General features: G+C 42.3%; 1 protein-coding gene across 4 annotated transcripts in view; it reads right to left on the bottom strand.

Moving 5' to 3' along the window:
* FANCC (FA complementation group C) overlaps positions 1-17904 on the bottom strand; it is a 412246-nt gene that overhangs the window by 15991 nt on the left and 378351 nt on the right. For 3 of the 4 annotated variants that reach the window (XM_075318636.1, XM_075318643.1, XM_075318651.1), the window contains exons 13-14: positions 10255-10429; positions 7662-7868 (exon numbers count right to left, since the gene is read on the bottom strand). In XM_075318636.1, the coding sequence (XP_075174751.1) occupies positions 7662-7868; positions 10255-10429 (382 nt within the window). The remainder of the gene's footprint in view (positions 1-7661; positions 7869-10254; positions 10430-17904) is intronic. The other variant, XM_075318657.1, reaches the window with a different exon arrangement.

The following is a 17904-nucleotide window of genomic DNA, read 5'->3' on the forward strand; positions in this document are numbered from 1 at the left end:
GTGTACAAAAGATGCTTGGGTTTCTTCTTATTATATTTTTAAGGTGGGTGAGGTGACAAATAATTTTTGGTGTAAATCGGATAGGGTTATTAAATACCATTTTAAATTTTATAGATGCAGCCATACTAAATGGTTTGTTTTTTTGGGGGCAGAAAAGAGGGCGATTTGAAATGAATTTTAAATATTTTTAATAAAATCATTTTTTATTCCCATTTAGAGGGCTTACACCTGTGATCATTCAATTGCTTATCTATCTATATATATAATTGCCTTATTCTGTCTGTCTGTCTGTCTTGCTCCAAAATTGTGTCCTTACGGTGACACAAAGCTGATTGGCCGCTGGGCTTGCCATGGCCCCGCCCCCCCGCACGGATTGGTCGCTCACCCAGGCAACTCGCCCACGCCCCGCCCCCCTCACGCAATGCACGCTCGCTCTGGCCCCGCCCCCCGCACGCATTCCCCGAACCGACCGACACGGAGCCACGACTCCCAGGTGAGTACTGTACCCCCGGGAGCCCACATCAGCGTACGCCGCCAACCCAGCCGACACATACCCATACCCTCGCATTGCTGGGGTTGCCGCCGTATGCTGGTGTGGGCTCCCGTGCGAGCGGGGGACGGGATACGCTGGTAACCATGGTAGCATACTTACCAGCGCATCAAGGTCCTGCAGCGGCGGAACATACACACACGCACGCACACACACACACACATCAGATCACACTCACTCTCACACACACCTCACACACACATCACATCGCATCCACACACTCACAACATCCTGGGATATCGCTTGCTTCTCGGCGGCGATACTGTGCAGTGAACTTCCAGGACCTGCCGGAGGATCACATGGCCAGAAGCATGTGGTATCTCCGGATGTTGTGAGTGTGAGCGCGTATGTGCAATATCGTCAATGTGTGTGTGTGTGCGTGAGTGTATGCGATCGGGTGTGTGTGAGTGTATAAGATCGGGTGTGTGTGTGTGTATGCGATCGGATCTGTGTCGGAAGGGGAAGGCTGGGAGGGGGAGGCTGAGAGAAGAGAGGCTGATGCTGGGGGAGGCTGAGGCTGGGGTAGGCTGGGAGGAGAGAGGCTGATGCTAGGGACAGAAAAGGCTGATGCTGGGAGGAGAGAGGCTGATGCTGGGAGGAGAGAGACTGATGCTGGGAGGAGAGAGGCTGATGCTGGGGGCAGAGAGGCTGATGCTGGGGGCAGAGAGGCTGATGCTGGGAGGAGAGAGGCTGATGCTGGGAGGAGAGAGGCTGATGCTGCGGGCAGAGAGGCTGATGCTGCGGGCAGAGAGGCTGATGCTGCGGGCAGAGAGGCTGATGCTGCGGGCAGAGAGGCTGATGCTGCGGGCAGAGAGGCTGATGCTGCGGGCAGAGAGGCTGATGCTGCGGGCAGAGAGGCTGATGCTGCGGGCAGAGAGGCTGATGCTGGTGCAGCATGGGGGATGGAGCATGATGGGGGGTGCGCAGCATGGGGGATGGAGCACGATGGGGAGTGCGCAGCATGGGGGATGGAGCACGTTTGGGAGTGCGCAGCATGGCGGATGGACCACGTTTGGGAGTGCGCAGCATGGGGGATGGAGCACGTTTGGGAGTGCGCAGCATGGCGGATGGACCACGTTTGGGAGTGCGCAGCATGGCGGATGGAGCACGTTTGAGAGTGCGCAGTATGGCGGATGGACCACATTTGGGAGTGCGCAGCATGGCGGATGGACCACGTTTGGGAGTGCGCAGCATGGCGGATGGAGCACGATGGGGAGTGCGCAGCATGGGGGATGGAGCACGATGGGGGGTGCACAGCATGGGGGATGGAGCACGATGGGAGGTGCACACCTCCCCCCAACACACACGCGCGCACTGCACAACACACACACTGGGAACCACAAACACCGCCCTACACAGACACCCACACACACAGACAACGCTGCACACACACAACACACAAACACCGCGGCATACATAAATATACGCACATACCGCACAACACACACATTGCACAAAACATACCTCCCCCCAAAACACACCACACACACACACACACACCGCAACACACACACACACACACAACGCTACAGACACACAGCGCTCCACAAACAACGCAACACACATACAACACCGCTCTCACCCCCCCGCCACACCCAGACAACACCCAGAACATGTACAGCGCCCTACACAAACACTTGGTAAGTACACACAACAACATCTATATATATAACAAAAATCATACATGAACTACACAATACGTAAATTCTAGAATACCCGATGCGTAGAATCGGGCCACCTTCTAGTATTACATAAAATCTCCAGTCTGCCAAGGAGCTCTGCCTATGGCTGAACTGCATAGGTGGACTGAGATGACAGCGACCGGGGTCTTCAGCAGGTGCCTGTTATAGTAAACATACCCAGCGATCACACCATTTAAACAACAGCGGTTTCAAAGATTTCGGGGTGCCGGATCTGGAATTCCGGGCGCACGATCCGGCACTGGGGAAAATGATTGAAAAATATAGAAAAACAGAAATAAAACAGCGTTTCATAATTACAGAGACTTGGTGTCATAGCGGCACACTACTTCCGGGTCGCGCATTCATTTCCTGTACTGTGCATCGTATACACACAGCTTTCCGTGTTTTCCCCGCCCACCGGCCGACCTCTCGTCTATGATTGGTTGCAGGCACACACCCCCCCTGCCTGTGACAGTATCTTCCTGCCGTGCAGTCATCGCGGCCGTCATTGTCTGCACAGCCAGCGGTCGTTCTCTAAGGCCGCTGGCTGTGTTATGTAGCAGAGCTGAAGCGGCGTGGGACCTTGTGTGGATTACGCCAGACCTGCAGGGTGTTGGGGGTTAATAAAGAGGTGAAGGAGGGTGTGTGTTTTGTATTTTATTACAAATAAAGGATTTTTCTCTGTGTCTGTGTTTATTTACATTCACTTACAGGTTAGTGTGATGCAGGTATCTCATAGACGCCTGTGCCATCAATAACATAGAGCTTAGTAGCAGCTGTGCACTGCTATTAACCCCTTATTACCCAGATTGCCACTGCACAAGGGCAATCGATAAGAGCCAGTATTGCACCAGGATTGTCACATCTAATAGATGCGGCAATACCGGGAGGCTGCGGACAGAGACTACCAGCCCCCAGCCAGCTTTATCATGGATGTGTTTCTGTGTACATACATGCTCATGTTAAGAGAGCAGCAGGCTGTGCAGACTCGTGTAAAACTTGTGTAAAACACGTATAGGAGACTCATTCAAGTTGTAAAATATAACATTTTATTAAATATTAGCCAAAAGGGATAAAATTCATTTTCCATAAATGTGAATATGAGGTAGGTGGATTCTATACTCACCCACCCATCAATAAACCACCCAGGTCAGCCCATCATAATCTCAAGAGGATATATAAACAGCCAGTGCAAATACAATGAAGGAACACCATGTGATCAAATAGTCACATCAAAAAACAACAGTTTTTAGACTTACCCATGGTGTAAGAATGGAGAGCCTGACAGTGGCGGTTCAGAGGTGGGTAGGTGAGTATCCTTCAACCCGGACGCGCGTGTCGCCAAAGCTTCATTCGCCTGCACCCCGCTGATGAGATTATCCTCTTGAGATTATGATGGGCTGACCTGGGTGGTTTATTGATGGGTGGGTGAGTATAGAATCCACCTACCTCATATTCACATTTATGGAAAATGAATTTTATCCCTTTTGGCTAATATTTAATAAAATTTAATATTTTACAACTTGAATGAGTCTCCTATACGTGTTTTACACGAGTTTCAGAGTTGAATTTTGGAGTATATTCTATGACATCTGTTTATTGGGGTTTGTGATATAATCCACTAGGATGAAACTACAATATGGTATCTTCCCCTGTTTGTCTGTGCTATATATTTTAGGCTGTGCAGACTGATGTCATGTCAAACTTGTATGAGTCTGACAGTGCATCACCGACACAGCCGCACACTTCTGACAGGAGCATGCATGTCTTTCTGTGTAAATGCACGCTCATGTTCAGAGAGCGTCAGGCTGTGCCAACTGATGTCATGTCAAACTTGAACGAGTCTGACCGCACATCACTGGCACAGCCGCACACTCCTGACAGGAGCGTGCATGTACACAGAAACACATGCACGCTCATGCTCAGCTGCACACTTCTGACAGGAGCGTGCATTTGTTTCTAGGTACATGCACGCTCATTTTCAGAGAGCGCAGGCTGTGCCAGCTATTGTCATGTCAACTTGTACGAGTCTGACAGCGCATCACCGACACAGTCGCACACACTGACAGGAACGTGCATGTGTTTCTGAAAGCACTGCTTTCCCCGCCCACCGGCCGTCCTGACGTCTGTGATTGGCTGCAGTCAGTTGACATGCTGCCACTCAGGGTGGGGGCACGTCTAGCTGCAACCAATCACATGCGCCGGTGGGCAAGCAAAACAATGAATATTGAATTGTCGACTCCGGAAGGGAACAGCATGAAGGAGTTTGCTGCCATGACACAGCCTCGGGTGAGTATACCGCACGCTCTCCTACCCCTGTATTTCTTCCACAAACTTTTTTAATCTCCGGATTCTGGTCCCTAAAGATTTATATGCCTACTGGAATCCGGAGCTGATCCGGATTTTTTTTTCAATCTGGTAGGGATCCGCCAGTCCCGGATTTTGTGGAAAAACCATCAAGATTTGCAATACACACAAAGATCCATATCTCTGGAACTATATGTCAAATTTAAAAACAAAAAAAAAATTACATACTTAGGGGAATAGCAGGAATAAAAGAAGAGTGAAAACAACTGCCCACTTGATTTGGTGATAGAACGTCTTCTAAGGGTAACTCCACTTGAAAACAAATGTGACAGATCTTTCTTTCTTAATTCAATAACAGAAAGTCATAAATACTTTCTGCCATGTTAGATATAGTGAAGCGAAAGACTGTTCCAGTCCTTTCTGCCAATCAGTCTGCTAGATAATATTACATTTGTCACCCTCTCATCACATCTCAGGGGTGTAACTAGCTAGTTCCATTTACAGACATAGTAAAAATGTACAGTGAGTACGGAAAGTATTAAGACCCCTTTAAATTTTCCACTCTTTGTTTCATTGCTGCCATTTGGCAAATTCAAAAAAGTTAATTGTTTTCTCATTAAAGTACACTCTGTCCCTCATCTTGACAGAAAAAAACCCCATAAAATGTAGAAATTTTTACAAATTTATTAAACAAGAAAAACTGAACTATCACATGGTCGTAAGTATTCAGACCCTTTGCTCAGATATTGATATTTAAGTCACATGCTGTTTATTTCCTTCTGATCCTCCTTGAGATGGTTCTACTCCTTCATTTGAGTAATATGCAAATCCTCATCACCATCTATAATAATGAGGTCTACAGATGCCCTAAGTAGGGACAATCCATAGCTAGCACCTACTCCATAGCAATGATGAAATACAGGAGAATGGGAGTACAGAATAGTGCAAAATTCTCACAAATATTTATTAAACAAATGACAGTGAAGACATACACAAGGAAAAATGGCCATGATTAAAAGAACAGCATGGAAGGGGAAAAACCGCTGGATGTGGGGAAACACACAGCAATGACAGCGGTTGCGTCAGTAAGTGGGAGGGCCCAGCCACACCGCGCGGCACACCCGGAAGTAAGGAAATGAGCGGGCACTTTAAAAAATCTCCGTTTTGGACGTATATTGTCCCACTTAGGGGTTTTCGTACTAATCTTGTCTTTATATGTATTTATATACACTAATGCTATATCTATTGCATATGGGTGCCTGCATATTGTCAACATCAGTGTTTCCCCACATCCAGGGGTTTTTCCCCTTCCATGCTGTTTTTAACATCCTTTTAATCATGGCCATTTTTCACGATCATTTGTTTAATAAATATTTGTGAGAATTTTGCACTATTCTGTACTCCCGTTCTCCTGTATTTCATCCTTCATTTGAGTCCAGCTGTATTTAATTAAACTGATAAGACTTGATTTGGAAAGGCACACAGCTGTCTATATAAGACCTCACAGCTCACAGTGCATGTCAGACCAAATGAGAATCATGAGCTCAAAAGAACTGCCCAAGTAGCTCAAATACAGAATTGTGGCAAGGCACAGATCTGGCCAAGGTTACAAAAGAATTTCTGCAGTACTCGAGGTTCCTAAGAGCACAGTGGCCTCCATAATTCTTAAATGGAAGAAGTTTGGGACCACCAAAACTCTTCCTAGACCTGGCTTTCCAGCCAAACTGAGAAATCATGGGAGAAGAGCCTTGGTGAGAGAATTAAAGAAGAACTCCAAGATCACTGTGGCTGAGCTCCAGAGATGCAGTAGTGAGATGGGAGACAGCTCCACAAAGTCAACTATCACTGCAGCCTTCCACCAGTCGGGCCTTTATGCCAGAGTGGCCCGATGGAAGCCTCTCCTCAGTACAAGACATATGAAAGGCCACATAGAGTTTGCAAAAAAACACATGAAGGACTCCCAGACTGAGAAATAAGATTCTCTGGTCTGATGAGACGAAGATAGAACTTTTTAGTAATAATTCTAAACGGTATGTGTGTAGAAAACCAGGCACTGCTCATCACCTGCCCAATACAATCCCAACAGTGAAACATGGTGGTGGCAGCATCATACTTTGGGGATGTTTTTCAGCTGCAGGGACAGGACAACTGGTTGCAAATGAAGGAACGATGAATGCGGCCAAGTACAGAGATATCCTGGAAGAAAACCGCTTCCAGAGTGCTCTGGACCACAGACTTGGCCGAAGGTTCACCTTCCAACAAGAAAATGACCCCAAGCACACAGCTAAAATAACAAAGGAGTGGCTTCAGAACAACTCTTTGACTGTTCTTGACTGGCCCACCCAGAACCCGGACCTAAACCCAATTGAGCATCACTGGAGAGACCTGAAAATGGCTGTCTATCAATGTTCACCATCCACCTGACAGAACTGGAGAGGATCTGCAAGGAAGAATGGCAGAGGATTCCCAAATCAAGGTGTGAAAAACGTTTGGCATCATTTCCAAAAATACTCATGGCTGTACTAGCTCAAAAGGGTGCTTCTACTCAATCATGAGCAAAGGGTCTGAATACTTATGACCATGTCAAATTTCAGCTTTTCTTGTTTAATAAATTTGCAACAATGTCTATATTTCTGAGTTTTTTTCTGTCAAGACAATCCAAGACATGACACATTTTACTATGAAGCATCATACTCCCGTAGGCTTTTTGTTTGGGCTACAGGATAATGAGCATAGCCAAATTCATCCACGGCCGATCGAATAAAGCTCTATTAGCCACAGCCTACCTCTCGGCATGCCTAGCTCCTTTTTTAATTAACTGGCCTCACGCAATTTCATGCATCAAAAGAGGAAATGGGGATCTGGGCTGGTAGGAGGTGGTTGACAGAGCTTTCATTGATTGACCATGGTCTGGATGGATTAGGGTATGTATTGCCTCCCGTTGATCAACCAGAAAATACCTACCTCGCCACTGGTCACGCACATTGATTCTCTCATTTGTACTAGCATTACTTACATTCTGTTACATATATGGCAATAACATAAAATATTTTATGAGCCACCAGGCCACAACTAGTGATGGCTTCTGGCAGCATGAATACTTATTACACATTGAGACTCACATGAGAAATACAGTCCTTAGCGACAGTGTGACACTCGGGATAGAATACAATGAAAGTGACGCAGAGATGTCTAATCAATTGCAGAGTACATGGATGCCACGTATTTGATTTAGTTTCATCAGCAAACAATTTGTGAAATGACATGGAACAAATGGATGAACTTCTTCGGAGTGACATCAAGCATTCATAAACAGCTTTAGCTTCAATCTAAAAAAGATAATACATTACAATTATTAATTTGTGAAGAGGAAAAATTGTGGGTCTTAGTGATAGCAGGACTTGAAATATGTAGACTTTTCTTGAAGAAACTTCTGTAACTAGCTCATGCCAAATGAGGGATTAGTGACTGCTGAAATCCATGTTAGAAAGTCAGTAGACCATTCACTTCTAGAAGGAAAGGCAGATTTTAGGCATTAGTGACATTTAACTGAAAAGGCAAAATGTGAAGGCTAGGCATTTCTTTAGTGTCTACAATTAAGCTGTCAGGGCGCTTAGCCAGAATGTTTTTTTTTCTAACCCAAAATACTGATGAAAGAGTCATTATGGATTGCAAGGTTGTAACCTGAAAATAGGAATGTTTCGAAATAGAAAATTCTGGGCTGAGTACAAGGCATACAAAAGCCCGATTTGGATAAACTATATAACAAGATAATATTACATCATTACATTGAAATTTCACAATTTTAAGAAATGTGTGCTGCTAACTCTCAATGCGGTACTAGCCTAGATTTTTATAACAGCATGAAAAAAATGCAACAGTTTAATCGAGGAGCAAAATCAAATTAAGTAGCAATTGTGAGAGATGTACTCAAATATATATACAGGCATTAGAAACCTGCAGCAGCTTGTGGAGGGCAAGGTGGATTATGTCAGATATCAAATAATACTAAGACAATGCATCCTGCCTTCTGTGAGAAAGCCGACACCTAGATGGCATTGGACCTTCCAACAGGACAATGATACTAAGCATTCATCAATAACCATCAGGATTGATTTCAAAAGAAGTCCTGGAAGATTCTGGAGTGGTCAGCATGGTTGTTTGAATTGGACACCATCGAAAAACTGAGTGAACTGAAGATTTTTCTTTGCCCGTGAGGAATAGGATAGAGCAGAACAGCGAAAGGATGCACTGCTAGTTAATAAAGACAATTGTCATAAACAGGTTGAATAATTCTGAGCCTGCAGTAATCATTAAAAGTTTTATTTTGTGTTGAATTTGTAGAAATCACTTTTTGTTAGGTGTAGAGGTATTTCAATTTTTCTTGTTTGATTTTTTGCAAAAAGCGGAAATGGTTGTTACAGACTGCAAAACAAAATACAGTGGTATTACAAATGTATTGTAAAATTTGAAGCACACCGGCTGAAGTAAATGCTTGTATTCCCTAACAACAATTCAAGATTATCTTTTCTTATAATGCTATACTGTGTTAGTTCTGGGTAGATTAATGAATTTACTAATGAGCATAACTCTTCCCCTGGTTTATCCCTACAAATTCTATCTTTGATTGTATAGTGTCAGATTGTACATAAACACATCGCCAATTGATAACGCCTAGTTGTCAGTCTCTGATATTATTTAGCTTTTAAACTCTTAAGATCCGTTTTCACTACAAAGTAATAGTGGACAGGCGTTGGAATAAAAACATTTGTTTCACAATCATCTTGCCATGTGAACAATTTGCCGATCACCCGGTGATGAAGAAAAACCCCTCGTTCATCGGGTGAAATGCTCTTCTGAACAGCGAAACAAATCATTATTCTTGTTGATGCAAACAGGACTCGTGCTGCCGAAAACTATGGTGGTCTATACTTGTTGAGCGATCTAGATTGCACATTTCTTTGGTCTGCCTGTGTAAACAGGCATTTAAACAACTGCCAATAGGTAAAAGTTTCCTATTGTGCTGCTGGTGAGACCTTAGTGTGAGACCAAGAAGAAATTACATTACAACACTCACCCTTAGGATGCATAGAGCTACATGGCCTTGATCGGTTTCCTTTAAATATAATTTACTTACATATTAAGGAAAAAAGGAAATCATGTTTACCAAATACTGTACTTACTAAATTAAAAGACATTATCACGGGTGGTCTGTAGATTTAACAGATTTAAATCAGTGCAAAAGCTAGCAGCTATAACTACATGCACGGATAACAAAGCTCCCATACACACATTCTCACTATCCTCAGAATGAATGCAACTATTTCATTTTTCGAGTTTAGCTTGGAAGAAATTTCTGGATAGAGCTACTTTCTATAGCCATGAAAATGTCTCCATCACTTCCTAATAGCAGTATTAGCTTTAAAGCCTAAATAACACCTTTGTACTACTTTTGAGAAATTGGTAATTTTGACAAGGCTATAAGAATAAAAGTGGTGCCCTACTGCTTATATACCGTATGTAATTTAGACTCCTCAACTTTACTACTCTATTGTATAAAACTTGGTTATTTTCTATATTTTAAGTTCACCCTTAAAGAAATTCTATGACTTGTAAATATATTATATACTATTGTAATAGTGAAATGTGAATTACATTGTGAGGATCCTCACATTTTTTGTGCCAAACACAGGCTTGCTTTCGAGCACAACCTACCATTGTTCTACCTCTGCTTTGGCTCTCATTGCATGGATTGTAGTAAAATGCCAGAAGCCACAGCAGGTCGTCTGAAATTTCAGGGTCTGACGTCAACAGCTGCTCTGCTGCTATGTCCACCCATCCTCCTAAACGGATTAGCAAAAACCAGGATTGAAAGACATTCTCGTGAGATCTGGAAAAGAATCAAATGAGTCACTACAGAATGGAAAAGCAAAACCAAAAAAATATTGGGAAAAACATCTATTCTTGATCTCATATTCTCTACAAGGCACAGGCAAAACATAAAATCTGTTTCCAGCTAAAATCAAGTAGTAAAGCATATATCATATTATTAACCAGAATAACACAGTAATACAAGGGCAAATAAACATAAAAATACAGCCTAAAATTGATTTCTGTATTCAACATCCTAAATTGTGTCATCCAATTATTTCTCCATTTCTTTTCTGTTAATGCATTCTCTTTTTTCATGCATCCGACAGGTCAATGGTATCTTAACCGCTTAAGTACCAAGGACCTTTCCATTTTTCTGCACTTTAGATGTTTCATCACTTGTTTAAATGGAAATAACTTTTCTATTTTTGTGTTGATACAGCCGTATGATAGCTTGTTTTTCTTTTAAGCTGGTTGAAGTTTTGAATGACACCATTCCTTTTACTATAGACAATGTATTGGAAAACAGGAAAAAAAATTCCAAGTGTGTTGAAATTATGAAAAAAAACCACAAATCTGCTATTGATTCTTGGATTTGGTTTTTACAATTTTCATTGGTTGTTAAAAATGACCTGACAAATTACAATTACAACCAATATTTATTATTATTTTAGTGGGTAAAAAAATACTGAAATTTGTAATTTATAAATGTAATTTGTCGCCATTTTCTGAGACCTGTTATTTTTTTATTTTTTAATCAATGATGTTGACTGAGGGCTTGGTTTTTCGCACCCTGAGCTGACATTTTATTGAAACAATTTTGGGGGACATATGACATATTGATTGTTCATTATTGCCGCAATTGAAAAATGGCAATTCTAACATTTAGATCTTTTTCTTTTTGGGGTTTAACATACTTTTTAAATAATTTTACATTTTGAAAGATGTCACTTTTTAGGACACAAAAATACCAAATCTTTATTTTTTAAATTGGCTTATTTCTTTATGCTTGAAGCAGGAAAAAAAGTGGGATTAAAACTTTTATATATTTTTTAAACTTTTTTTTTTCATTTTCAGTTTACTTTATTAGCCTTCTTAGGGTTCTTGAACCTGCAATCATTTGATTGCTTATCTATGTATTGCAATACATTTTTATTACAGTGAATATTGTGAATTTGTGATTCTCCTATAAAACTCAACTTATGCCTGAATCTCATAGACAAGCTAAGATGGCTATTGCAGGGGCATTCATTAAGTTCCCAGGTGTCAAGTTCATGGAGTACCATTGGGAGCCAGTGCGCATGTGCAATGGCAATGTTTAAATGCTACTGTTCAGAGATTGAGAGTAACATTGAAATGGTTAAACTGCAGGAATCAAAGTTAAGTCTGGTTACTGCAGACACAGGCAGACAATAATAATATTTAATTCCACAGTGCTTTACATACATTGGCAACACTGTCCCCATTGGGGCTCACAATCTAGAGACGCTATCAGTATGTCTTTGGTGTGTGGGAGGAAACCGGAGAACCCGGAGGAAACCCACAAAACATGAGGAGAACATACAACCCCTGGCAAAAATTATGGACTCACTTGGCTCTGAGGATGCTCATTCAGTTTACTTTTGTTTAAAAAAAGCAGATCACAAACATGGCACAAAACTAAATGGCAACTTTCTGGCTTTAAGAAACACTAAAAAAAATTCATGAAAGCATAATGTGCTAGCCAGTAATGGTTACTTTTCAAAACCAAACAGGGGGACAAATTATGGAATCACTCAATAATGAGGTAAAAATAATGGAATCACCCTGTAAATTTTCATTCCCAAAACTAAAGGGTGCTTTACACACTGCGACATTGCTAGCAATTGCAAGCGATGTCGCATGCGATAGCACCTGCCCCCGTCGTTGTAACGATATGTGGTGATCGCTGCCGTAGCGAACATTATCGCTACTGCAGCGTCACACGAACATACCTGTGCAGCGACGTCGCTGTGACTGCCGAACAATCAATCCTTCAAGGGGGAGGTGCGTTCGGCGTCATAGCAACTTCACTGTGGCGTCACTAAGCGGCCGGCCAATAGAAGCGGAGGGGCGGAGATAAGCGAGACGTAACGTCCCGCCCACCTCCTTCCTTCCGCATTGCCGGTGGAGGCAGGTAAGGAGATGTTCGTCGCTCCCGCGATGTCACACATAGCGATGTGTGATGCCGCAGGAGCGACGAACACCACCGTACCAACAGCAGCAATGATATTAAGGAAATGAGCGACGTGTCAACAAGCAACGATTTTTCATGTTTTTGTGCTCGTTGATTGTCGCTTATTAGTATTACACGCTGCGATGTCGGTAACGGCGCCAGATGTGCGTCACTACCGGCGTGACCCCGACGATATATCGCAGCATGTAAACCACCCTTCACACCTGCATCAAATAAGATCTGCTCGTTCGTCTGCATCTAAAATGGAGTGATCACACCTTGGAGAGCTGTTGCACCAAGTGGACTAACATGAATCATGGCTCCAAGACTGCAGTGCTAACCACTTGAGCCACCGTGCCACTCACCAACTATGTTATCTATTTGGCATCTGCCTTGTATTAAACAAGGCTTCATACTATCTTTATGAAAATATACGTCATAGGTCAATGTGAATGAATTAAAGTGGCATAAATATCAAATTGCAGCCCACTAGTTAGAGATTAACTTATTTATTCAACAGGTTAAACTACGAAGCCTATTAATTGGCATGCACTAAATCGACAACAGGTATCTATTAGAGTTGAGCGAATACCTAAGTATTCGTACTTGCTATACTCATAACGAGTACTATTTACTACTTGCGTATTCATTCCGAATAGCATGTTACTATTCTCTTCTCGCACGAACAGTATGGCATTTGGGTTACTCGTTACTTTGCAAGTTTTTCCCCACTGACTTGCATTGCACACACTATTCGGAATGAATACGTGAGTAGTAGACAGTACTCGTTATGAGTATAGCGAGTACGAATAGTTATGTACTCGCTCAACTCTAGTATCTATACCAAACACATTTTAAAGCTTTCATCATCTTGAGACTAGTGATGGGCAGACATGGACTGTAAATATCAAAAGAACCTAAGCACTGACCCCGGAGTACTCAGGGAACTCTGTGTAACGATCTGGTTCCAGTCACCTGGGTAATAAAAAATTTAAAAAAAATAATCAAAGAAAATAAGAATAAAGCAAGTGCTTCATACATACCGGTTTCTGTGCCCCTGTACACTGCTCCTAGGATGCTCACTCTACTTTTAGGGTCGCTCACTAGCTGTCATACATATTCACCGCTTCCCCCAACCACCCGCAGTCCTGGCGTCTCTGATTGCAGTCAGACAGTGTCCCTAGCCTGTGTGACAGCGTGTCTGACTGCAACCAATCAGAGGCGCTGTGTCTGCATCTAGATTGGTGATAAAATAAATTAATAACCAGCACAGATAAAGCATACAGCTACATCCCCCAGCCGTGCACTTATCTTGGCTGTGTATCAAAATAAGAGGAGCCGCATGCTTTTTTTTTTTTGTTATTTAAATAAATTATTTAAACAAAAAAAAAAAATGGCATGAGGTCCCCCCAATTTTGATACCCAGGCACGATACAGCAGACAGCTTGTATTCTCAGGCTGGGGAGGCCCATGGTTATTGGGGCCTTGCTATCCTAAAAATAGCAGCCTGCAGCCGCCCAGGATCCATTATATACAACAATCCCCGAACTTAATCTGGCTCTTCCCAATTGCCCTGGTGCAGTGGCAATTGGGGTGATAAAGGGTTAATAACAGCTCACAGCAGCCACTAAGACCTAAATTAGTAATGAGTGGTGTCTATGAGATCCCCCCCCCTATTACTAATGTGTAAGTGAAAAGAAATAAACACAAAACACCAAACAAATCCTTTATATGAAATAAAATAGAAAAAAAACACCCTCTATCACCCCTTGGTTAACCTCCAAAACACCCAGGTCCCACGTAATCCATGAGGTCCCACAACAATTCCAGCTCTGCTACATCTGAAGTGACAGCACGCGGCGACAGAACAGGACCACCCGCTTGGAGCTTCAGGCAGAGAATGACTGAGCCACACCGATCAGTGGTGACGTCATTCAGATTTTTACAGTCACAGCTAGAGGTTCCCACAGTCCTACACCTGTGATTGCAGGTAACCTGAACTCAGGTGACCTCATTTAACTGTAAGGTTACCTGTGATTACAGGTGGAGGAACATGGGAACCTCCAGCTGTGACCACAAATAACCTGATTCTCTGCCTGAAGCTTACAGCAAGTGGTCATGTTCTATAGCCGTACACTGTAAATTAAGATGTAGCAAAGTTGGAATCGTCGTGGGACCTCGTGTGGATTTTGTTGGACCTGGGTGTTTTTGGTGTTAATAAAAGGGTGAAAGAGGGTGTTTTTTTGTATTTTATTCAAATTAAAGGATTTTTTCGGTGTTAGCGTTTATTTCTTTTCACTTACAGATTAGTAATGGGGTGGGGTCTCATAGATGCCTCCATTACTTCATCTAGGGTTTAGTGGCAGAAGTGAGCTGTTATTAACCCCTCTATTACCCTGAGTGCCACAGCACCAGGCCAATTGGGATGAGCTAGGTAAAGCTCCAGGATTCAAAAGTTCAAACTAGAAACGTCCAGCACATCCATCAATGATTTTAATAAAATCTATCCTTTATTATTCCATTATAAAATCAGACAAAAGACATAACCATATAACCATCCAAAGTATCCATACATGTCCCAGATACACGGTTTATGTGTTTCGGGAATATACCCCTTATTCATAACCTGAATTCTAATGCAAGTAACACAGTCTTAAAAGCAGATGGAAGTCTCTGCCTCCAACATCATACAGGTGAAGCTCTTTTTTTTTTATTTTCTCTCTCGTCTTTTCTTTTTTCCTCTCTCTCTCTCTCTTCTTTTTTTTCTCTTTTCTTTCAAAGGTATACAGATAGATATAAAAAAGAGGGAAAAAAAAAAGAAGTAAAGAGATGGGGAAAAAAGAAAACAAGAGAGAGAAAAGAAAAGTAAAAAAAAAAAAAAGAGAAAAATGTGAACATTGTGATGCATTGATCTAATTGTATTTATCTGTATGATGTTGGAGGCGGAGACTTTCCTCTGCTTTTAAGACTGTTACTTGGTTTAGAATCAGACACGCGGGGACTGCCGGTGGGCAGGGGGAAGCAGTGAATATGTATGACTGCTCATGAGTAGCATTAAAACCGTGTGGAGACTCCGGCCTAACCCTTCTACCACCATTTCAAAGCGGCAGATTAATTTCAAAGTGGCATAGACTTATATGGGGACCGGCGTCCAGCCAGATATCTGGGATCAATTTCGGGCCTGAACCGCTTTTTTCTTTTTAAACCCGCTTGGACCTGCCGATCCCAGGTATCTGCGAGTCCGCCCTTCAGTATTTAAGACTTTTGGATCTTCATTTCTAAAAGGTAAATAATCTTTTGTGTTTCTTAATCTGCCATGATATTATGTAATATAACTAATGAGTTTAAAAGAAAATTAATTCTTATATATGTAGCAAATGATGTGCATCTTGTAATCTGATATTACTTTAACTCCTGAGAACAAATGTTGCCATTTTAGCTTTAATTTTATTCTATTTTTTGCAAGCATTGCGTTTTTGGTGCATTTTTGAAGCTGCATATTTTTTCTAGACAAGGAATGCAGTGTCTTATAGTTCCAGGAAAATGGATGGAATTTACATACCGTATTTTTTGCTTTATAAGACGCACCTGATTATAAGACGCACCCCTAAATTTGGTGAAGGAATAGAGAATTTTTTAATAAATGGGATCAGTCTTATAATGCCAGTGTCTGTCTAACAAATCATATAGGGTATATGTCCCTCATAGCCCCCCCATCCTAAAATTAGCCCCCTTAATCTGGATATGGCCACCTTATATTGAATATAGCCCCCTTGTGCTGGCACACGTCCCCCAGTGATGCCACATGTCCACTATGGCTGGCACACGGCCCACTGTGGCTGGCACACGGCCCACTATTGCTGCACACGGTCCCCTGTGGCTGGCACACATCACCCTGTGTTAGATATCGCCCTCAGGCTGCTGCTTTTAGTAAAATAAAACTCTTTCCTTACATTCTCAGTGCTGTTCCTCCTCGTGTCTCCCTCCATGCTTGTGAGCTCCGGCTTCCTCCACTTCCTGGTTCTCGGCGCCGGTCATGTGATCGGCACAGCAGAGTGATATCATCTCGGCGTGCCTGATCACAGACAGCAGCAGAGACACCGGGAGATAAGCGCTGGAGGAGGTGAGTAAAGAATGTTTTATTTTACTATGAGCTGCAGCATGGGGGCCGTATCTAACACAGGGGGGGCATGAGTCATCAAAGGAGGGAGCAGGCAGATATAATATGCGCTGCTCCCCCAGCCCATCGCCGCGGTGCGGTTTCAGCACCATGGTGATGGACAGCGGCAGTGCATATTATATGAGCGAAAGCAGAAGATCAAAGGCTCCCTCCCGCAGCTTCACCAGCCCCCAGAACTGCTCCAGAGCGGACCCTGCAGTATTATATATATATATATATATATCCCACGTATATTCGGATTATAAGACGCACCCCCTACTTTCCCCCAAAATGTGGAGGAACAAAAGTGCATCTTAGAAAGCGAAAAATACGGTAAATCTCATGATCACAGTGCTTTTTATTACATAGAGTAAACTGACCTGCGGTGCGTTTTTGAAAACTGCAACCTGTCAACTTCTCTTGCAAGTATGCTGAGGTCTCTGTGTAGATTTATCCTCATATAATTACATTAGATTCAGAAAATATGCAGGTAATAAAATGTATATGCATGTTTAGTGCTTTCTGCTGCAGAAATGCACTAAAAATGCATGTAGTCAACACCTGACTGTAACAAAAAAGTTTTGTCAAAGCCAAATACTGAGAAGTATGAAAAATAAAGCAGATTTATTTACAACATGACAAACCAAAAAGAGACAATAATGTAATAAAATGCAAGAATAAAAAATACAAATAACCGTATATACATATAAAGTGCAGAAATACCGTAGAAAATCTGCTACGTCAAAAACTCAATAAATAATCATAATGGGAAAGTAGCCGAACAAAAATAAATAAAAAATACTTGAAACTTTGTTGTTAAATTCCTCACCAGTTTCAAGACATATGTTTGCTTTCAGTGAATAAAACTATAAAGCCATAAAAACCCATACAGATCCAGGCCTTCTAACAGATAAATCTAACTTTACACTGTCCTATTGCTGTCTTCCTTCTTTATAATCACATTTTAGTAATGTATTTTGATGCCATACTATTTCAGGGATATGGGACATTTTATTGAGGGCTAATTTTATTGCCTTCACCATAGAGGCATGGTTTTAAAAAGGTCTATAGAGGCATGTCCTTAGGCTTTGCATAATTACCATGTGAGAAACGCCCCTTGATAAAAACTATAAGAATTAGT

Source organism: Anomaloglossus baeobatrachus, chromosome 1 (genome assembly GCF_048569485.1).
Source record: "Anomaloglossus baeobatrachus isolate aAnoBae1 chromosome 1, aAnoBae1.hap1, whole genome shotgun sequence".
Lineage (NCBI taxonomy): Eukaryota > Metazoa > Chordata > Amphibia > Anura > Aromobatidae > Anomaloglossus > Anomaloglossus baeobatrachus.